Here is a 23,976-nt window from a genome sequence, read left to right on the forward strand (position 1 = left end):
GCATATGTATGTATATGCGTGTGTGCTGGCGGAAAGCTATACTATTTGTTGCTATATGACACTTTGGTAAATAAATTTGATTTTGCCGTCATCGCCTCGAGCGTTGGCTCGTCCTATAACTTCCATACTCATACACGTACGCAAAGAAAATCATACTCGTATGTGTGTGCGTGCGTGTGTGCCACACGAGAGTTTCGAGCTTATCAAAAAAGCGTAATGTGCGAAACATGACACTTGCTGGAATTTATGTGCTTGTATCTCATTAAGAAGGCGCAGCGGCACACTGAAAAGTAGATATTTTATCACATTTACAGCTATTTTTGCTGCCAAACCAACGATGCTTCCCTTTTAACGCTGGCGAAGGGGGTAAACAAACACACACATACATATTTATATATATGCCTACACATACATATATACAAACATTAACCACATATTCGCTCATTTCGCTCGCATTGAAATAAAATAAAAAGCCACTTTTACTTTTTGCCATCCCTCAAGTAATTTTGTTTTTGTTGTCAGTTTATAATTTTGCATGTGTGGGTGTATCAACATAAATTTGTACTATTGTACACTTTACTAATATTGTATTCGTTTTAATTGAGCGCTGGGGGAGGAGCTTGCTGGGTTTTGTAGATTTTGTAGATATTCATGCCAATCTTCGAGTTGCTAGCTTAAGTAAGTTCAGTTCTTAGTAGTCATTTGTGTTCCTGCGTTGCTTTTATGTTTGACTAAACTAACACCTCTTAACACTCCCATACTATAAGCATGAGTGTGTATAAAAAACCGTTATTAGTATGAAAAAGTCTTCAACATCGACAAAACATTCAAAAATAACCTAATGTTTCCAGAAATGCATTAAAGTAGTAGTCTGGTAACTTGGGCTCAAAAAATCGAAATTTTTTTTGCTTTATTTGAAAGTACAATATCTTGAGAATGTACTGTGAAAATTTCAGACAGAAATTCGAAATATTTCGCCAGTTATAAGGAGTTCCCTTGAGCACCTCGAAGTCCAACTTTTAAGGTTGTTTAATTTAAACGCGTTTTTCTCAAAAAATTGTTTTTCTGGTCAGCCCGAGCCAAACTTTAACAGGCTATTCTACACACTTATAGTTCTCGTCGGTACTAACGAGAATTTTTTTTACCCCTAACTTTTTATTTTACAACCCTTTCTTTGCTAAAATAAAAGGACTTTTTTTCAAAGTCCGCCATTTTGTTATTTACCCTTGAAATTTAACTTCGGTATTTCCGACCAGAATGACATGTCTATAGATTAAGAATAATCAACAATATTTGATTTCAGATAACATCAAGAGCCAAAATCAACCGGGCCACCCACGTGCATTTTTCTTGAGGTTCCAACTTCGAGTGACAATAATAATAGTAATAAAGTAAAATTTTTTTTTATATTTTCAATAATGAAAATATTCAAGATAATTAATTTTTATTTTCCAATAAAAAACCACTCTACAAAGAAGTCATAAAAATAGGCATAAGTTACCAGACTACTACCTTAATCTGCCGCCATTTTTAATCAATTATATAATTATACACTAAACAGGGTATGCCACGAAGTTAATAACACCCAACTGGAAACGTCCAAAGCCCTATAAAGTTTATGTATGGTACTACTATAGGTTAGATTAGGTTATACAACTATGAACCAACAATAGTAAGGTTCTATTCATTATTTTAAAACTCTTAATTTATTCGTCAAAATCTGTGTCGCCCCTTAAAGTAATCCCCCTTGGCCCCAATGCACTTTTGCAAACGTTTTTTCCAATCCTCGAAACAGTTAAAGTCAACTTTCGGAATAGCCTTGAATGCGCTTAGCGCTTCACGTTTAATGTCTTCAATTGACTAAGAACGGTTTACTCGGAGCTGTAGTTTGAGTTTGCTGAATAGCCAGAAGTCAGACAGAGATAAATCAGGCGAATATGGTGGTTGCGACACGATATTGGTTGATAATTTGGCAAAAACTCTCGAAGAATCAGTAAGGTATGCGATGGTGCATTATTGTGGTGCAAAAGCCAAGAATTGTCAGCCCATAATTCTAGCCTCTTTTTACGAATAGCTTCGCGCAAACGACGCATAACACTCATATAATATTCCTTGTTGACAGTTTGGCCGGTGGGAAGGAATTCAGAGTGCAGCATACCTCGATAATCGAAGAAAACTGCCAACATATAGTCAACTTGATTTTTGACCTGACAACCACGTTAAAGCTTGTTCCGGATTCGGCTCACCATTGCCCCGATATTCGGACTCAGCGCCAGTAATAATATAATATTCTGGTAGTCGGAAAGCATTGTCGAACGAGACGTTATATTTCGAAAAAAATTGAATGATTTTGGAGTCAATTGTGCTTTTACTTTTTCTAGGCTCAAATGATCGATATTGGATCACCATAGGATGTAGCTGCCATCTAAACAGTCCGATCAAACTCAAGTGCTTGTACATATAAAAAAAAACTTTTTTATTTGATAAGGTATCTTCACGAAATTTTGCACAACGCTACAACTTTCGAATAATTTGTTTGGATCGGAACACTATAGCATTTTGTAGTTAATTAAACTGATGGAACAAAATCAAGATAAAGATCTTTATACATTGCTACTTACGAATAAAGTATATTAAAAAAATGAAGGATAAGGCGTTTGAAAATCGTCAGGCAAGTATTAAAAAGATGGCAGGAAAGCTCGACTTCTTTCGTGAGACCATTCCACCGATTTTGGGTATGAAACGCGTTCTTGTTCTACTTATCTCGATAAAGTTGATTTTTTTTTAAAAAGAGTACGATTGTGACTGAAATAAAGCCAAAAATGCAATGAATACCTTCTGTATTCACCAGATTTGAAATTTTGAAATTGCCGCTCCGTGGACCCCGTTTTCCGATAGAAGAGATAAAACTTAATTCGCTGAAGGAGCTGAGTCCATCCCAAAAGCGCTTATGAAAAGTGTTTCGAGGACTCGAAAAATCGTTGCCGTAAGTGTATTACATCTGGTGGGGATTACTTTGAAGGCGACAAAATAAATATTGATGAATAATTAAATATTTTCCATTTAATTTATAATTTGCGGATACTTTTTTGTCACAATGTATTTTTTTATACAATGACTTACTAACTTTTTCATCTGATCAAAAACCGAGTTTTTTCATTTCTGCTCGATCATAGATCATTCTATCGACAATAAATTCTGTTGCTACAGTGGAGGATCTACCAGAAAAAGATGATATTTCACTTTCATTGAGGTGCCTCACAGTTTTATCAACCTTTCCGGTTAAAAGTCAGTCTTAGGTACTAAGGTGCACAGTTTCGGAATCTGGTGACTTGAAAATATAGCGTGTTTTCACACTGCAACATAATAATACAAATATAACGTATAAAGTACCGAATTTTGCTGAAATTGGTTAAACAGTTCCTTAAGTACCAACTAACTCTAAAAATGTGTGCTTCTGATATAATTATTTATTGGATTATAACAGTTTTACTAGCTTACAACATAAACTTTATTTGAGAAGTGAAAATACTTCCACCCATTTTCACGCTGTCTGAGGCAAAACATTTGTCCTAAGCAAGTTTAAATGATATAGCTTCAATGGTTTGTGAGATATGTACTTTAAACTTATTATAGATGGGTCCACGCACACTTTTTAAAATGTTTTAAACTGCAGCTGCCATTTCATATAATTATGCTCTATACCAAATAACAGTTCTGTGTCTTGATTTGAGGTTTAGTTAAAGCACTTACCGGTCTCTCATCTCACAACTGAGTGTGTCCAATTCGGGCTACAAAACGAACTTCTTCGAACTCATCTTGCCATCCTGATACTTTATACACCCATAAAATACATACATATATCATACATCTGTCTCGAGGGATTTCAAGTGTTATAAATAACGGTTAGAACAAAATAATATATCTTGCTATGTTCCAAAATATTGCGAGAGCATAATGATTGTCTAAAATAATCAGTTAAATAGCTCTTATTTTAATGCAATCAGCATTTTACCTTTTGTATATCATAGCCATGGTCGTCGTCAAAAGAGCTGCTTGAGCCATGTGTAAAAGAATCGTATCTGGCCACTCCCAAGTGAATGGCGATCAGAGAACTTTCCTCACTTTCGTGAACTTCTACACATGACTCCATCCTCCACTTTATGGTCCTTTGCGCATTGGCCACGGCGAATATCGCATTCGATGGAACGATGAGCTGTACGAGATATACGACGACATTGACATAGTTCAGCGAATTAAAAGACAGCGGCTACGCTGGCTAGGACTTGTTGTCCGGATGGACGAAAACACTCCAGCTCTGAAAGTATTCGACGCAGTACCCGCCGGGGGAAGCAGAGGAAGAGGAAGACCTCCACTCCGTTGGAAGGACCAAGTGGAGAAGGACCTGGCTTCGCTTGGAATAGAAGCGAAAGAAGAAATGACTGGCGCGCTGTGTTTAACTCGGCTATAATCGCGTAAGCGGTGTCTACGCCAATTAAGAAGAAGAAGATATCATAGCTACATCAGCATATCGCGATTTTATAACCATAATTTTTTGTTTCAGCTTTCAGTAGAACATATTTCATTGATGGCTTGTGAAACCTAGTGGATGCTAAGGCGAACTTCGTTCCACTCTTGTTTTGTGGATTTTCTAAAAGGTCTTTCCAAGTTTTTATTTATAAAAAATACTTAGTTGTTTCTTTTTTAGCCAGGAAAATTGATAGTTCATACTACATATACAGAATTCTGCTTGTTTAGTTGTTAGTAAAAAAGGGAAGGAGATATCTCACGGATACGAAGTATGTATTCTGGCATCATTAATCATATGTATCTTAATCTAATGCACAATAAACTACTTATAAATTTGGATCTAGTACCATTTAAAAGTCTGTTGGTCTCAACAAATAATTTATATTGATGATTCCGTTCTTGAGGCAGATGCCCTCTTACTATTCAGCCAAGCTTCGGAAAATGTTAGTAATTTTTTGAGGTTTTGAAACCAATTTCAAATTCTAATCATTTTATTTAGAGTGCAGGTTTTTATGGAACCCTCCGGCTTCTTACAATACGAATCTTAGAAAAAAGAAGTTTTGCTAAATAAGGTAAGTTACAATAGAAATAACTATTGCCTCTATTGCTGTGCAATTCTATTCAGACCAGAAAATCACCATGCAAAACTACTTATTTGCCATACTTTGGATTTTGGTGAATTGAAGAATTGTATGAATTGAAGCTTTTCCATCCACTTTCTGGAAGATTTTGCAGAAGGAACATGGTTTGCGGGCTTACAAAATCCATCTCCTGCAAGAATTGAAGCCAAAGAAATGCGATGCACGTTCGAGGGATGGGCCCAACGCGAGATGGCCACAGATGCTGATTATCACTATAAAAATTTGTTCAGCGATGCAGCTCACTTTTGGTTGAATGGGTACGTTATCATAGAAAATTTTCACAGTTGGATTGATGTTGAACCGTTTCATCCTCAAAAAGTCACTGTTTGGTGTGTCTAATGGGCATTTTCTTCAAAAATAAAGACGGTCATTATGTTAGAGTCAATGAATAACGCTATGTAGCCATAATTAATAACTTTTTTGTACCTTAATTAGAGGACATTTGGTGAGCAATGCGATTTAACCCGATTAACAGCTCTACGGTTATGTGCGGTTATGTTAAGTCGCTCATTTTGGTAAACAACCTTATTTTTATAATAAACTTTTGGCCATACCATTAAATTACATCCATGTTATTCGCTATTGAAAACCATATGACTATAATAAAATACATTTTATTTATTTTGATAACTGATTTGAAAGCTATTCGTCTCGGCAATTGACCAGCATCTAAGAAACACTCTACTAAGTACTTACCTCTTCATCCAATTTATTTCGTTTTAAATTTTAATAAAAACGCATTTTTTTATATTTTGAAATGCACAACTTTATTTGTTGCTTGACATTTTATTTAATTTAATTTATTGATTCATAATCTGATATTTATGTACTTACGCTTACATATAGTACTTAGTTAATAATAATGTGTGTATACATAAACAATTTATTTGCGTTGGAAAAGCGCTTACAGGACACTAAAACATCGACTGTTGCATAATCCACGCACACAAATGCAACAGCCTGCTTTAAAATACACTTGCGTGCATGTTACATAATTATTTACACAAATATATTTGTATAGTAAACATATTAATATTAATAGTTTAAGCATAATTAAAGACATAGCATTTAATTAATTAACTTAGTTTAAGTTTATTTAAAAATAATATCACAAAAATAATAATTATACAACTGTTTACACTTACACGCGTTGCTTAATTAATTAAGTTGCTATTTATATGCATAAGTGTATGTGTGTATATGTGTGCGCTTATATTATGACTAAGTACTAGTTAGTATACACATTAAGTTGCCTGCTACACGGTTCTAATTTATGTTTTACATACATCTATTATGTATTCATAAAATTTTAAAATTTTTATATTAAGTTTATAAATACTTAGTTTATGTGTATATGTGTTAGTGTTAAACATTTTCGTATAGTTTTTAATATATTTTATAATTTATTTTAAATTTTTAATTGTTGGTATAGATTAGGTATCATCTTGCGTATACATATGTTGCTTTGTTTGTATTGTTATTTTTGATTTTGCTTCGAGTAACTGTCTACAGTACAGTAAAGAAGTACAATTGCTACTTAGTTTGTTTCATGTACTTGCAGAAATTAAATTTGGGAAAAAATAATAAAAATTATTAATTAATTTAAAAAAATTCTTTTTTATTATTTTGCAAATATGTACATATATGTATATTCTGCAAATATTTTTTTTGCCAGATATTTTTTCAAATTTTTTTTTTTTTTTAAATTAGTGGTAATAAAAAATTAATAAATATTTTTTAAATCTTTTCTTTTTAATTTTTTTTTCATATATTTTTTTCTAAAGAATGAAAATAATATTAAAAAGTTAATATTGTTTTTTAAACCTTTTTTTTAACTTTTTGTAATATATTTTTTTTCAAATGTTTTTGAATGAAAAAAATAAATAATTATTAATTAAATTTTTTAAATTTTTTTTAATTTTTTTCAAATATTTTTTTTTGAATGAAATTGAAAGTAAATAATTAATAATTTTTTTTTTTAATTTTTTCAAAACTTTCAATTGTTTTTAATTTGAAAATAATAATGAAAAATTAATATTGCTTTTTTAAATCTTTTTAAATTTTTTTAAAATATATTTTTTCAAAATTATCAATTTTTTTAATTAAAAATAAATAATTTATTAATTTAAATTTTTTTTAATTTTTTAATTTTTTTTTTTTTTCAAATATTTTTTTTTGAATGAAATTGAAAGTAAATAATTAATAATTTTTTTTAATTTTTCAAAAATTTCAATGGTTTTGTAATGAAAAAAAAAAATTTTTTTTCAAAGAAAATAAGAAAATATTCTTGCAAAAATATTGGTTTAATGAATAAAACTGAAAGAAAAACTTAATAATTTATTTTAAATATATTTTTGTAATATTCTGCAAATATTTTTTTAAATATTATTTTTTATAATTTTTTAGTTTTTCTAAATTTAAAGTACCGCAAGTTTTTGGTATTCATTGCATTTTCAATTCTTCGTAATATACCGTATGTAATACGTATAAGTACATATTCAAGTATGCTTAAGCTTAAGCTTATAGCTTCGTATTGGTATACTGAATTTTTATTTTTTTTGTGCTACAATTTATAAAATCTTGTTATCAGCTTTAGTTGTATTATTTGCTTGGTATTTATATGCTCACTTATGTATGTAGTCACAAATTTATGCCCATTTTTATATGTACACAGAAAGTGTTTATTTGGCACAATAGTCTTGAGAGGCATAAATATATACATATATGTATATGTATGTATGTATGTCTGTATGTATGAATGTCTGTATGGATGCATTTACGGTTATTGCCTGTGTATATTTATATTTTTTATTATAAATACTTTTGACATGTTTTATATGGAGTTGTATACACATTAGGGCGGTCCTAGTTATTATTTTATAGAATTTTTTTTTATTGCAAAAAAGGGTGATAGTACTTATTGTTAGCAAAAATAAAGCACAATAAAAAAATCTAACCTTAATAATAATTTTCGGAATTGTATCGAAAATACGGGTTTTTTAAGTCTAAATATTCCTTTAAATAATTAACTATATTTTTCAAATTCAAATTAATGGGGAAGTGGAAAGTAAATAATATACTATAAAATAAAATAAATTAAAAAAATTTAAATGAATTAAAAAATTCAAAATATTTAAATACTCGATTTTATCATTATCGCTGCAACAAATAGTTAATATAATTTATATAATTCAAAATAACATTTTTTTTAACAAAACTTTTTGGTTAAAAAATTTAAATTATAAAAAAATAAGTTTCACCCTAATGTATTTATGCGCTCTTTAAATTTTGCTTTTCTTTATTAATTGCAAAAAATATTCTCAAGGTTAATTTTCATTCAACATTTTCTAAAAATTTTGGTACTATTTAATTTAAAAATATATACAAGTAATTTAATTAAACAATTTATATTTTAATTCAATATAGAAATGTGTTGATTTAAAATTAACTTTTATGCAAACAATTTTGTTTATAAAATTTTAAATTTGCATAGAAATTGTGCCACCCTAATGTGCGTTACATTCAGTTTGCTGGTAATATTTTTTTAAATTTTTTCTCTGTACTTTTTTCATGAATTAATTTTATTTAATTTTTTTTCGAATTTTATTTTATTTTACTTAAATTTTGCATTGTCGTATTTTATTTTCTTTCTCTCCACTGTAATTTATTTTATCCCTTTTAACATCATTCATCAATTAGATTGTGTTTTCAGCCGAAATTTGAATTTTTATTTGCTTAAAATGAGGTTAAATGTTAATTTTTACGTATACATCATTATTACATTTTGTTTATATATTTAGTAAATTTTCGAAAGGCATTATTTTTGAAAAAAAAAAAATTCACTTTATTTATGCTGAGAGTTGCGTAATTTGTTTTTTAGGTATATATATTTTCCGAAATATTTTTGCTTTTGTAAATACTAAATAGTTTATAATGAACTTTGGCTTAAAATCGTATACTTTTTGAGTTAGGTATGTGGCTGAAAGAGTGCCTTTTAAAAATTCTTGTTTCGGCTTTTAGTTAAAAAAAAAATAATGTTTGCAAATATTTACAAGTATATACATATGTATGTATGTATAAACATTTCTATAATGGATTTACTGGGTATGTTTATAAAGGAAAGAGATGCAATGCTTGAACACTGAGAAAATTTTTAATTAAATTAAAAAAAGATAAATAAATAACTAAATTAATAAAAAATTATCAGGATCAATTTTCAGTAAATAATTTGACGATTTTATGATACTTTAACTTAAAAAAAAATAATCATATTTGAGTTTCTTTGTAAGAGTCTCTCGAGTTGAATATGTAACAAGTGATAAAAGTAGAGGTACTTTACGGTTTATGGGCCGGTGGATATTTCGGTCCATATTTCTTTAAAAATGTTGCCAGTGACAACGTAACTGTCAATGGCGACCCTTATCGTGCCATGATAACTGACTATTTGATGCTTGAAATTGAAGCTCGTGATCTCGGCACCATTTGGTTTCAATAAGACGCTGTTACTTCCCACGTATCGCATCAATCAATTGACTTATTGATAGGACACTCCGGTGAGTAAATAAGTTCACGTTTTGGACTGGTTTATTGGCCACCAAAGATCGTGTAATATCACACCGTTAGACTTTTTCCAGTGGGGCTATGTAAAGTCTAACGTCTATGCGAACAATCTCGCTTCTATTCACGCCTTTAAGCAAAATATCACGCGTCTCATTTACCAGTTATCAGAAAATCAGTCAGAAAATAAATGCCAAATGGTCTTTCAATTGATAATAAACATTCCACATTAAATTTGAAGTTTCTGTGTCTTTCCTTAAAAAAGTCGGCAGCATCGAAATGCATCACCTTTTATAAGGTACTAAGTTCTGTTCGTAACCATTGAAAAATCGTCAGTATTAATCTCTGCGGGTAAGACCAGTCTATAGCCACAATATTACAGTGATTTGGAAAGGAAATTTTTTCTATTGAATTGAATAATGTTTTAAGAGGTTATATCCCGGTTATTCATTGTGAAGTACAAATTGATTCCAAAAACTGTTTTTGTATGCCGGATAATTTTAAGCGTACAAATCTTGTCGCCACCCAGATAATTTTTCGAAGGTCTTCATAGACATCATTAACGAGATCAAGGAAAGCGAGCAGAAATTAATAAATTCTGTAAATTGGTAGTATGGTACCGAAGACAATGAACGAAGTGGATGCCCAGAAAACGTTGTTACCGACAAAACAAAAACATCAAAAAAGTCCACAAAATGATTTTGGATGATTATAAATATAAGTTGTTCAAGATAGCGCTTACTCTAAAGATATGTACATATGTATCAACTGAACATGTATGTACATACATATACATATGTATGTACAAGTATATCATTCACGAATATTTGGGTGTGAGTAAGCTCTGTGCCAAGTGAATGCCGTCTGAGCTCACTTTTGTCCATAAACAAAAACGAGTTGATGATGTGGAGCAGTGTTTGGAGATGTTCAAGCGTAATAAACCTATGTTTTTGCGTCGATATGTGGCAATGGATGAAAGTTCCATCTTTTCACTTCGAAGTCCAATGGACAGACATCCGAGTGGACTACACATCATGAAACTGCTCCAAAGCGTGAATAAACGGAACAGTCCACAGACAAGGATATGGCGTCTTAATGGGATGTGTATGGAATAATTTTTATTGTTACCTTGATAAAGAAAAGTCTATAAACAGCGACTATTATAAGCGTTATTTGACCGTTTGAAGGACGAAATCACCAAACAATTTGAAGGAAAAGAAAGTGCTGCTTCACCAAGACTATACACCGTGTCACAATTCGGTAAAAACGATGGCAAAAATCCATGAACTGGACTTCGATTAGCTTCCACAGCCACTGTATTCGCCAGATCTGGTCCGCAATTACTCTTTCCTGACCTCAGAACTCAATTGAATGCTCGCTGGGAAGAAATTTTTGTCGAATGAAAACGTCGATTCGCCGAAACTGAAGTCTATTTTGAAGGAAAGAACAAATAGTACTGCAAAAATGGTATCGAAAACTTGTAGGGTCGTTATAATCAGTATCTCACCCTTGAAGGGAACTATGTACGTTGAATGAAAAAATCGAATTTTGGCACTAATTTGAGATGTCAGTTTCTAAGATTTTTTTTATATACATAGATATTTTAAATACTTTTGTATTAAAGGGTAGTGCTGAAAATTTTTATTTAAATTTCGAAATTTTTTTCAAATTATTTTTTATTGTTTTTAAATATTTGTCGGAGCGGTAGTAGGTACTTGTATTTTGTGTGTCAGTGTATACGCATGTCGGAATGCTAATATTTTGTAGACAACTGTATGAGCCATAGCGTCGTTTGAAGTAGGCGACGTATTGGCGGCATATACATATATTATTACGGTACTATAGATAAGCATAGTAACAGGAATAGAGAAACTGAGAGAATAGAGGTAGGAACCGTTAGCTACTTTTAGAACAATGAGGGGGTGCGCAATAATTAGGCGCAATGTCCTCGCAGAATAAGTTCGAAAAGTGACATCGATAAGATCAGAACTTGCTGTGCTTAAAAAAATGTGAAGTGAAGTTATTATACTAAAGTAAGATAAAAGTGTAAAGTGATACAAATAAGAATGGATCGTCTACGAACGAAATCCAAGACCTATTTATGTATATATGTATGTATATGTATATGCATATGTATTTTATATTGAAAGAACTACCAGCACTTCGAAATTGCCTTAAATACCATAAACGTGTGCGAAATTATGGCTACCGAACGCCATTTATTTCGAATAACAACGGAGCAAACTATTTCGAGCAACACTCAAATATTCTACTCACTCATTTCATGCGCATACAATTGCACTCAAAGCTAACGCTCATAACGCGCTCAATGCTTTCAAGAAAATACTGGTTTTTGCAAAGCGCTTTTACACCCCGCCTCATAATAAAAGTTTAGAAATAAATAAAATACAACACCAAATCTACTATGTGGTCTGCTAATATTGCTTTGTTGCTTTTTATTTCTAAATGACCAACAAGTGTGACGGTAATGGCTGACAATCCTACGAGTTGCCACTTCGTATTGACATCTCACTTGCACTTGTGCGTGTTGCAAGCTTGACGGATAACATTTCATCAAACTCGGACATAATACACGGCAGCGCTGATGCTGACAGCACCGAATGGTAGCTTATAAGTGAGTGTGTGTGTGAGTGTAGATATGCGAGTGTGCGGAGCCAACGGTGGCGGTGCACATTAATTGAATTTTGATGCACTTCCTATGGGCCATCCCGCTGAGAGTAGCGGAGCCCCGTATGCGCTTGCCAAGCGCATGACAAAGCGAAGCGAATGCATTGCGCGAAAGTGATGAACTGCTGTCGTCGAATACAACAACAATGCTGGCGAGTAGAAAGGGATGGCTGGTGTGTGTTGTGCGCCAAAGAGTTGTGATTTTGTTTGTAACTTTTTTTGGATTTGAGCAAGGTGTTATTGAGAGCGGATTTTTTGCTGCTTTTTGGACGTTGTTGAAAGAGCTGTTACTCAGTATTTGTGCTTTTATAAAATAAAGAGACATGCTTTTGCAGCTGCTCTCTGATATAAATTGAAAGCGAGCCAGTTAAGAGCAGTCGTTACAGCCAGATTTTGAGCGCGCAATTCTACTCTTTTATTAACAAAAGAGCATAGCCCACTATGGTCAACTCGCTCTCACATTGTTTTCAAGAGCGTCTGTCAACGCTCTGCTTTTGTTGACGTTTTCTCCCACTTTAGACCGCTGTCAACTTGTATTGACGCTGTTTAGCGACCTTGTTTATGTTGTTGTGGGTGTATTATGTTGTGTTGTTGTAGTGGCTGCATCGCATGTGATCGCAAATCAATTTTTAATATTTAACTACGACTCCGCTGTGTGTCGCTGGTGGCGGGGTTGGCGTGGTAAATTCTTTTCCCACAGGTCTAGTTTTTTATAAAGTAATACATAGCTGCACTTATGCATTTATTTATATAGCGGTACATATGTATTTACACCCATATGTATGCATGCAGTAAGGGAAATTGTAATATTATCAGCGCAATTATTTATGTGTGTAATTATGTGTCATATGTTCGAGCAGCTAAGTCATTACCTTATTAACCAGCTCGACGTAATACCGGTATTATTTGTTATACTCGCAAGAGCGTGTATGTGTAAGCATGTGCATATCTACACATGTAATAAACTGCATAATTTATATACATAGTTGCTGTATGAGCATGTGTTGAGTCAGTGGTGTTGCAAATTTGCCGTCGGTTTTACGCGCTTGGAAATTGTTTGCTTTTGGTTAGATTTTTCAGGTATGATGTTGCTTCAGAAAACCATTTTTAAATTGATTTAATTGATGAAACTGATGATAATTGAGTAGCAAAATAAATATTATTATATTTGCTATATATTTAGATGCTACCGCCGGTGTGCAAAAACAAAAAGATGCTGTCGTAGTTTAAAAAAAAGCTGTGAAAGCACATGAGGAGGCATCTAATCTAAGAATTCTGAAGTTATTTCTGTTTTACCTTAACGAGGGACTTATGTAATATGTACTTGTATGTTAGAAAAATATGGCATAAGAGTTTGGGTTGTTATTATTGATGTTAGATGTTGGGCATGAAGGCTACCCCAAACCATTTTACAAAATGCTGCCGAGATTTCCAATGGAAAACATAAAATTCTTGATCCTTCTCTGATTACTTCGAAAGGACTGTTTTGCAAACTGGCAGTTACTGTTATGTAGAGACTTCTCAACAATTTTATAGTTTTTTTGCACACGATAATTTATAAAAAATGCTATTCAGTAGTATGCTAATGGGTTATGGGAAGTGTTTATGATTCAATATGAACTGTTAGACTCTCATCCTTAAAAAAATTTAGAAAAATGTTCAAACAGTAGAGATCGAGTTTATTTTTGATATATGTATGTATGTAGCCTATTCAATTATTTTAGGGTAAAATTATTTTTTCTTCTTGAATGAATATTTGAATAAAAATATTTTCTTCTTCTTCAAAAAAAAAACACATAATAATAATAATAAAGTGTAATTAAAATTATATTTAAAATAAAAATTCAAAATTCATTTTCAAATTAAACTTAAAATTGAAACAAAATAAAAAATAACTTTACAGACTAGTTGCAAAGTAATATTGAGTAAAGTAAGATAAAATAAAATATAACATAATAAAAAAAATCTTTGAAACTCGAGTTTTAGCTTATAAAACCAATTACTAGTGATATTTTATTATAAACGCTAAATTGACAAAATTGCGCTTAGCTGGTTTGAGTGGCAGAAAAAAGGTAAAGAGTTCAGAGAATTTAATAGAATTAAACTAAAAAATAAATATGAATCAGAAAATTTTTTTAAATACACAATAAAAAATAAAATAAATTGGTAAATAATGAGATAAAAATATTTTTTTATTTGAGTAGAAAAATTTTTATTTTGTTAACAGAAAATATTTTTTACAGAAATTTATTTTTAACAGAAGAAATCACAGAAAATATAAATAATAATAAAAAATGTGCAAATACTAGGTACTTTTAATTTTATAAAAAAAATTAACTAAATTGATAAATATTAAAAACAGATATTTTTTAGTGTATAGCTCCTTTTGAACAGAAAAAATTCTTTGGAATAGAAAAAAATATTTTTTCAACTGGAAAATTTGAAAAAAATTTTTTAATTAAATAAAAAATATTGTGTAGTAGAAAATAATTATTTTTTTTTTAACAGAAAAGAACTTTTTCTTTAGACAGTGCAGAATTCTTTTTTTACAGAAATTAATTTTTAACAGAAAAAACTTCTTTTGTTACGCAAAAAATATTTTTTAAAATTAATTTAGGAAACGTTTTAAATTATTTATATCGATTTCTGAGTTGAAAAGTTTTAAAAAATATATTTCAATTGAAATTTTAAATAAGTAGCCAATTAATAAAAATAAATTAATATTAAAAATAATAACATTAATTACAAAGAAATTTAGCGTTTTACAAGTTTTTTGAATCAAAACATTTCAAAGACATTTAAAAATAGCGAATTTTGAGCGGAAAATCATTAAACATTTTAATGATAAGAACCACGAAAATATAATAAATATAAAGTAAACAGAGTTATATTTAAATATAATTTTTTGAAAAGAAATTTTGTTTAAGGAAAAAGGAAATGGTGATTTTTTAGCCAAAATGTAATAGAAATCTCATCTACTTTTTGAATCGAAAACGGTTAAAAATTAAGTAAGCATTGATTTTTTAACTGAAAAGTGTTAAAAAATATATATTAAGAAGAGTTGAAGAAATTAGTAACTAACAGAAAACTAATTAAAATTGAAAATATAGTACAAAATACAATATAATACAAAATACAAAATAAAAAAATACGAAAAAATTCTTTTCTGAAATTTTATTTAAAGCAATATCGTTTTTTGAACGGAAATATAACTAAATATTTTAAATTAGAAATTTTACGCGGTAATATACATACATAGTATATAGGTGTAAGAAATAGAAGAATATATGTACATACATAAGAAAAAAAAACTTTATAACAGCTAAAAGGTAATTTTGGATGTCAAATTATTCGTAAGTTAACGCCAAAACTTCGAAAGAGAGTTTAAGATTTAAAAATCATTATTTGAGAAATTTTTAAGTTCAAGCATTTATTGGTTTCAGAAGTAGAATTGCTCTAAAAAAAATTCTTTAAGAATATTTTGCATTTGTCCAAAAATTTGAGGTTATATTTAGGGAGGGGTTAGGGTTCCAAGGTAAAAAAATACTCTTTAGCGAATTAATTCCTCAAATATGGATTGAGTAATTTTATTCGGATCTTTTGTACATTATTGAGCACACTTTTGACAAAATACCATAGAGTATTTCTTTTTTCGTAACTTTTTGAGTTCATAAACTTTAGACGAGTTTTTTTCAAAACTGCTTTTTAAAAGTGTGTTAGTGGTGAAGATTATCTTGATCAGAAAATAATAGCAAAATTTACTTACTAATAAAAAAAACGGATAGTAAAAATATTATTTGCCTTTTTTTTACGACACTTTAAAAATTACCTGAAATTCATGCTTCTAGACCAGAATACCCCTTAATATAACGACATAACTCAAGGTTGAGCTGAGCCTCTAGTTCTGGTATATAGGCAAATTCATTTTATGCTTAACCCTAATAAGTTTAACGTAGTAGTGTCAATGAGCCTAACAGACCACGGTTTTAGATTTTCTTTGGGGTAAAAAGGGAAATGAAAAGTAAAAATATTTTTAAACATGAGCGGAATAAGCAAAATTTTTAAAGTAAATTTAAATTTTTTTGAAAGTATGATTTTTTGTAATTAATTTCGGTAAGTTAACGATAATTTTTTGTAAAAAAATATAAATTGCATCTCTAACCTAATTTATAATTTTATCCACGTAATTAAAATTTGTAATTTTTTGAGCGAAAAAATATGATTCTAGCGAAGTCGTTGAGCGCCAACTACTGCTACTGGTTATTGTAATATAATATTTTCTTTGAAATTTCCGCAAAATTCTTTGTTGTAATATTTGTATACATATTTACAAGTTATAGCTAGTCCTCTAAGCCTCACAAAAAATTAATTGAAAAACATTACGCCGCTTTATTTCGCTAAAACACGTACGCACGATTCATGATAACTCACCGAACGAACTCCTATAACCTTCCTAGTGCCGCCAAGTGCTACATTATGCATTCTTCGATGACAATTGCTTCGCCAATTCGGTATATTTGAGGAACTTTGATTGTGAACTATCGCTAAACGGATTAATTATGGGCGCGCTCATGCTGCCTGCGCCCACTGGACTCTTCGATGAGCTCTTTGGCGAAGCACCAGCCGATTTCGGTGAGCAAGCTAGCGATGAAGGCGACTTGCTAGCACTAACCAAAGCATTCAATTCGCTATCCTCCTTGCTGTAATGTACTTTGGAGAAGTGATGACGATAGGCGCCCTTCGTACTGAAAACGGCATCACATTGTGTACACTTGATCATGGACTCGGCTGTCGTATTCTGCACTGCATCATTGCAGGCCCAACTGAAAGCCATCATATTGCCGGTTAGCTGCGACTGATGACTGATGCCATTGGTGGTGGCGCTGCGCGTCTTCATTGACGGTTTCTCAGTGGTTTCACAGAGTTTTTGCAGTGCAGCGAGCGGATTGGCATTCGACTTCTTATTCGCATTGTTATTATTGTTGTTATTATTAGTTTCGGCGCTGGCGAGACTGTCGGCGTTGGTATGTGATTGTGCGCTAGTCACGCTGCTGCTCATATTATTTAGGCTATCAAACATGGAAGAAAGCGCTGTGAGGCTGCTACCCACTGCGGCGAAGCGTTTATCTGCCGACGATGTTGTGGACTTGGGCGTGATGGAGCGTTCGCTGGCGCTTGGACTGGTAGCGCGCGAGCAAGGTGTGCGCGATTGAGGCTTGTAGTGCCGCGCATCGCCCGATTGACGCTCATCTTCGTGGTTATCGATCATGTTGAACTCTTTCTTAACGGAGATCTTTTGTGGCGATGTGGCTGACAAATTCATAGCGTCCTTCTGCTCGCTAGCTGTCGGTTCTTGTGACTCATTGGTGGTTTCTGCTATCTCTGTTGGCTCTGATTTAATATTCAACAGCTCGGTGTGCATTGCTCCGTCTTCGGTAGCTGATACGGGCTTCGGTTCCACTGTAGCCACCACCTTATCTGGTGTTTGACGTGGTGTCACTTGCGTGGTATTACGTTCGGGCGTAAAAGACTCGATACGACTGCTACAGCGCTCGGAGATCGAACTGGATTCGCTAGCGCTGCGATCGCGCGCCGAGTAATTGGAGTAGGAGCGCATAAAATGCATAGTCTGCGGATCCAGCAATGGTTTCGTGTAGTCCACGGTATCGTCAATACCGAGTCGCTTCAAAATACTTGAACCCAAGGGTGTGCTGCGTTGACTGCCATTACCGCTGCCGGCGTAGTTGCTACTATTACGTGGACGTGTGTCGAAACTTTTCTCGATCAGCTGCTCGATGGCATTTAGCACCGATGGTGTGGAGGACGTGCTCGTCTTTTCTCCCTCCTTTGGTATCGGACATAGTATTTCGGGACGCGTGGCTGAAGCATGTGACATATTGCTATCGGCGGTTTTGCGTCCATCGCTGCGACTAGTAGGGGTTTGTGGACTCGCCAGCTGTTCCATCGCATTGAAGGTGGACTTCAAGCTATCGCTGACGCTGTTATGATTGCGTGTTGGCACCAGCAACGTTCCGCCGAGGCACTGGCGTATGTGATCGACAAATAGCGCGGTCTCAATCTTTTCACCACATTTCTCGCAAGTAATTTTCGTAGTGGCGGCAAAGTCACGTAAAGGCTTCAATGCCGGATCCAAACTGTTGAGCTTGTAGTCCTGTTGCGCGCGCTCCAGCTCCAGCAGTTTACGCACTGGCAATGACTTTTTGCGTTTTTCACGCAGCTGTCGTCCGCCACGCCGTCCCGCATTTGTCGGGCCGGCAGTCGTGGTCGGCGTCATTGTGGCATGCTCCACACCGCCCATAGCACGCATCATATGTTCCTTGTAGTGTGAATTTTTCATCATGTGATTGCTGAGCTCCTTGAGCGTGGCGAATGCCTGATCGCACACCTTGCATGTCAGCACGGCACTTACGGTAGCCGACGCGCTGTTGTTGTTGTGACTGGGACTGGACTGGCGCATAGTGACGACGGTATTTAGACCGCTAGCAGTCGCTGGTGGCGTTGTCACGACAGGTGATGTGGATGTTGTTGTTGTGCCGCCGCTACCGCCACCAACTGAGGCTGCACTGCTGCCATTCGAGCTCTTATCATCCGTCGACTTCCATGAAATGATCTGCTCTTGGGATATTATGTTCGTGTAGTGTTGCGTCTCCTGCATGTGCGATGTCATTTCGGCTAACGAGCGAAAACTCTGGCCGCACCACATACACTTGAGGATCTCGCGCGTTTGCTCGGCTCCCTTGCCCAGCCAGACATCTTGGCCACGCACCAGCTTGCGTGGCAATGGCATCGTTTCTTTGATTAACAAATTGAGATCAGATTTATTGGCGGCGGTTGTTGTATTCCCTCCTGTTGCTGCTGTTGTTGTGGCAGCCGATGTTGTGCCGGCATTAGCCGTGTGACGTAAGTGATGTGTTGATTGTGCCGACTGATTGCCATTGGTGGGGATACCAGTAGTTGGTGTCGTCGCCGTAGCAGGCATATTGACACCACAGTGTTGCGTCTCCTTCATGTGTACCGTCAATGTGGCGAGCGTGGGAAAGCTCTGTTTACACCAGACGCACTTGAAGACATCGCGCACGGCATCTGCGCCCTTGTTCAACCAATGCGACTGCCACGCACTGTGACGTCCACCGTTGCCGGCATTGCTAGACGCGCTGCTGTTGTTGCCATTGGCACTAAGCTGGCGGTGCGGCGGTAGCTCGGCACTGTCTGTAGCCGAGCCAAGTCTTGTCATTTCAGTCATTTTCTCTAACGCTTTGGTAGCTTCATTTGGCAATAGTTTGTGTTTGCCGCTCCATTCGAGCGGCGAGAGTGGCGATTTGGGCGGCGATAAGCTGGCCGCAGCCACTGCGGCTAAATATGGATTGATTGTTGGTACCCAATTGCTGGTGGCGGCCGGTGGTAACGCGGTACGTAAGCTCTTACGCATTGCGATGTGTGGTGGTGGCTCGTCAATCGTTGCGGCGCGCTTACGTCCACCAACTGTCAAATCAAGCGGGCTATTCACGTCCATTGCTGCCTCAGCGTTCTGCATGCCACCGTCCTCAGCGTTGCGCTCATGATTGTCATCATCGGAGTCACTCTCACGTTCGGATACCCGTCGGCGTTTGGTGCTAAAATCCAATACTGGCTCATCGTTGGTTGCATCGGTTTGCGGCGAGGTGGGTGCTGTTGGCTGCCGATTTGTTGTTGGCGAATGCGCTTGTGTTGCTTGCTGCACCAGCGTCGCGGCGGCTGCTAACGGATTGGTTAGCAGCAAATGATTTTGTTGTGCTGCTGCTGCTGCTGCGGCATTGAAGTAGGCAGCCATGGCGGCCGATTGTGGTGGCAGCAATGCTGCTGCTGCCGCTGGTGCTAGTGTGGCCTGCAGCGGTAGGCCGGCAGGCGGTGTACTGGGTAACGAACTCGTGGCGGGTGTTGTTGAGCGCTCGTTGCCGGAACAATGCGAGCCATTTGAAGGGCAACGTCCCTCCATTGCCGCTGCTGATACATTCGATTCGCGCGATTGGCAACGCGGGCTGGTCAACTCACTGTAATTGTAAGGCAGTAGAAAGTTGTATGAGATATTTTCAATATTTTAATATATTTGATGGCGAATTGAGTATAATTATTAAGAAAAGTGGTTTATATTTTCAGCGTTAATCACATATTTTTATAATCGTAATCGGTTCATATCTATTTTTTGGTCAGATTCAATCTTTCTTCCAACATACTTAACGATTTTTTTTCAGAAATCAGCTAAAATTTGTCGTTTCCAAAGAATTTTTACCTCCAAAAGTCAAAAGCTCTGACTTTTGGTGCTTATTAGAAGACTTGGAGTTTTTTTTCTAGGACGAAAGCGCAAAAAGTATACACCAGACTGCAATTTAACATCGCTACATCTTCTTTTAATGTGGTTGTATTTTTCAAATTGCAAAAGAGTGTGAAAAATAGTGGGACACATCGAACCGATTACCTTTTAATGCCGAAACATTTCTTAAAAATATGAGTTCCCAGTTTAAATATAACGACAAGATCCCAAAGAAGCACTCTTTTGTTAGTAATGATTTGCTGCGTTTCATTTAAAAGTTGATTGCTTTATTTTTTTTATAAATTGTAATATGTAATAATGTATAAATTTTTCCACTTTAGCATCTAAATTTAACACCATATATTTTTTTGTTTTTGCTAGCAAATGCAAACTAATTTTTGTAACTTGCTTACAATTTGTTTCTATATCATTAAGGATAGTGGAGAGTATAAGTATTCTACTTGTAAGTCAAATTTTTTTACAGTGCAAAAATTTACTAATTGACTCAATTATGAACTGTCAATTATGAAACTATGAAACTCCAGGGAAGTAAGAATATATAGTACTGTGTTATTTAAACAAAAAATAGGGGTACTATTTTTACCATATATAATTTGATAATTGCCTAAATTACGAAGTTTTATGAAACTACTTGTTCGAGGAAATATTCAGAGGATTTACAAGCCCATCAAATAATCTAAGTATTATTTTGTTATAAAGTCAATTAGTTATATTTATTGTGCTTATTATCTGCAATATTACTTAACTGACTCAAGTTACAATCATTATTCAAGAAAGCCTAAAAAGCTTAAGTGATGTTGATTTTTGCAAATTATATAAATCAATATAGTCAATCAGGTATATTTTATGGGTTTTTATTTGTGTATTTAGTTAGTTCAATGACTAAAGTAAGTGAATATTTGTAAAATTATGCATTAAAGTCAACTAATTTACTCAATTAGTCATATCTTTTATGCTCCTTCACCTAATTTAGTCAATTAGTCATATTTCCTGTATATATTGCGTAGTTAATTGACAACATTTAATAAGTATTTGTAATAATATGTAATTAAGTCAACTAATTTACTCAATTATTCATATTTTATATGTTTGATTTAAGATTAATTAGTTAATTGACTCAATTAAGTGACAATTATTTCTCAAGAAAGCATATTAGCATTATTTTTTTTTGTAAATTAAATCAATCAATATAGTCAATCAGCAATATTTTTTATGTTATAATGAAGTGAACTAATTTAGTCAATTAGTCACATTTCTTATGCCCCTTCAGCTAATTTAGTCAATCAGCCATATTTCTGGTTTGATTGATTATTGACACATATTTTTTTCGTAAATAATTAGTTAATCGACTACATTAAGTAAATATTTGTAATGCTTTGTAATTTAGAAAGTTATTCTTATATTCAATTTACGCATAATTAGTGAATTGACTAAATTAAGTGACTATCATATTTGTCCATCATTGTTTGATTATACAAGTAATTTGACAGATTTTTTGTCAATGCCACAAATGGAAGGTCTTATATCTCAATATAGATAATTTTGTATACTCTTGACGAACTATAAAGGATTGGTCATTTTCCATTTTGAGGATGAGTAGAACATTATTGTTGATCACTAACCTGAAAATCAAGAGCTCTATCTTGTTTTTAATAATATTTGGAGCTTAACAATGATCATAAATCATACTGAGCTATATTCTGAAATTTGTATAAAAATTTTTTTCTTCCATTTTTGATCATTTATGAACAAATTATTGTTTATAGGTATTAATAGTTACTTATAAAACCTGGAATAGGAAGGGTATTTACAAAGGCGGGCCAATATTCAAAAATACCAATAAATATTAGTTATATTTTACAGATTTTTAATAATTATAAAAGAATGTGGGTACTTTAGGGTGGAGATTAACTTCAAAAAAGTTAAATTGTATATACAAAACTACAATATCTAAAAAGTTACATAAGCCAATCTTCGAAAATAGCACATTTGTGAAGGGTGTTTTAGCTGCGATGCAGCCGAAGTTAACTACATGTATATGTATATTCTTGTTTTTACATCTACTTTAAGCGTTTTGTCTTTAAAATTAACGAGCAGATCTGTGGCGAAACGAAAAAGTCCTACATTTCTTTAGCAACTAATCTAAAATCTGCATACAAGTTATTCACAAACCATCTTATTACTCGTACATTACAAAATACTGAATTTAATAATTTTTTTATTAAAACAGTTATAATAATTTTCTAATAATAATAATAATAATTTTTTTAATAAAATAATTTAAATGTATTTTAATTATACCACCCTAGTGCACGCGTATACGCATAACAAAATATTTAATCTCATACAAAAAATTCTATGTAAGTAATATTCACCTTGCTGTGAGCGCCTGCCTATAAATTTCCAGCATAACTGCTTCGTGCAACATCATTTCGTGGCTGCCGGTCTTTGATTTAGCGAAATCGAAGAAAATGCGCGAGCAACAAACACTCGACCAAACCGTATTTAATTGCGCTGAGCAAGCACAATTACAAAGCGAGAAGACAACATTTACAAAAACAACAATGAGTGAATGCAAGCGAATTTGCTTTTGATAGCGGCCGATTTGTTGTTGCAGTTTTTATTAATTTTGTTGTTTTTTTATTAACGTTGTTGTTGGTTGTTTTGTTGTTGTTGTCTTTATTCTTTGATGGCGTATTTGTTGTTCTTATTGTTTTTTTTACACTTATTTACAATAATACAACAATGGCGGCCTCTTTGCTGTTGTTGTTGTTGTTTTGTCAATTTTGTTGTTGTTATTTTATTTCTTAATATTTATTTCAATTAAGCAACAACATAGCGAATGCACACGAATTTACTTTCATTAGCGTTCCATTTGTGGTTGTTTTATTAAGCTGTTGTTGTTGTTGTTGCTATTATTGTTGTTACTGAAATTTTTCTATTTTACTTGATTTTTGTGAGTTTTTTGTGCGCTTCTTTTTGGTTTCAACTCTTGCGTGCGGGCGTTTTGCTATTTTACCGTTATAAACGTGGCAGGCTCTTCGTAGACTTTCCTTGTATTAAACACTTGCCACTTGTCGCATACATTGTATGACTGATTTATCAGTGTCCACGGCAACCGCGATTAATTTGCTCCGACAATAGTTGCTGGGTGTTCTTGTTGCGTTTGTTTTTGTTGTTGTAAATAAGACGCAGGAAATATTTTCTTTTAAAAATAAATAGTGTTAA

At 33.5% G+C, this 23,976-nt stretch overlaps 1 protein-coding gene across 1 annotated transcript; it reads right to left on the minus strand.

The window, feature by feature from the left end:
- Positions 1 to 16,890: 16,890 nt before the first annotated feature.
- Positions 16,891 to 23,179, minus strand: LOC120769333 (protein tiptop). Its single transcript, XM_040096288.1, has 2 exons — positions 23,124 to 23,179; positions 16,891 to 20,467 (listed from the first exon to the last, which is right to left on the minus strand). Exons 1-2 carry the CDS (start codon positions 23,177 to 23,179, stop codon positions 16,891 to 16,893), a joined length of 3,633 nt encoding a protein of 1,210 aa, XP_039952222.1.
- Positions 23,180 to 23,976: the final 797 nt, after the last annotated feature.

The sequence above is a fragment of the Bactrocera tryoni genome, chromosome 2 (assembly GCF_016617805.1).
Source record: "Bactrocera tryoni isolate S06 chromosome 2, CSIRO_BtryS06_freeze2, whole genome shotgun sequence".
Classification (NCBI taxonomy): Eukaryota; Metazoa; Arthropoda; class Insecta; order Diptera; family Tephritidae; genus Bactrocera; species Bactrocera tryoni.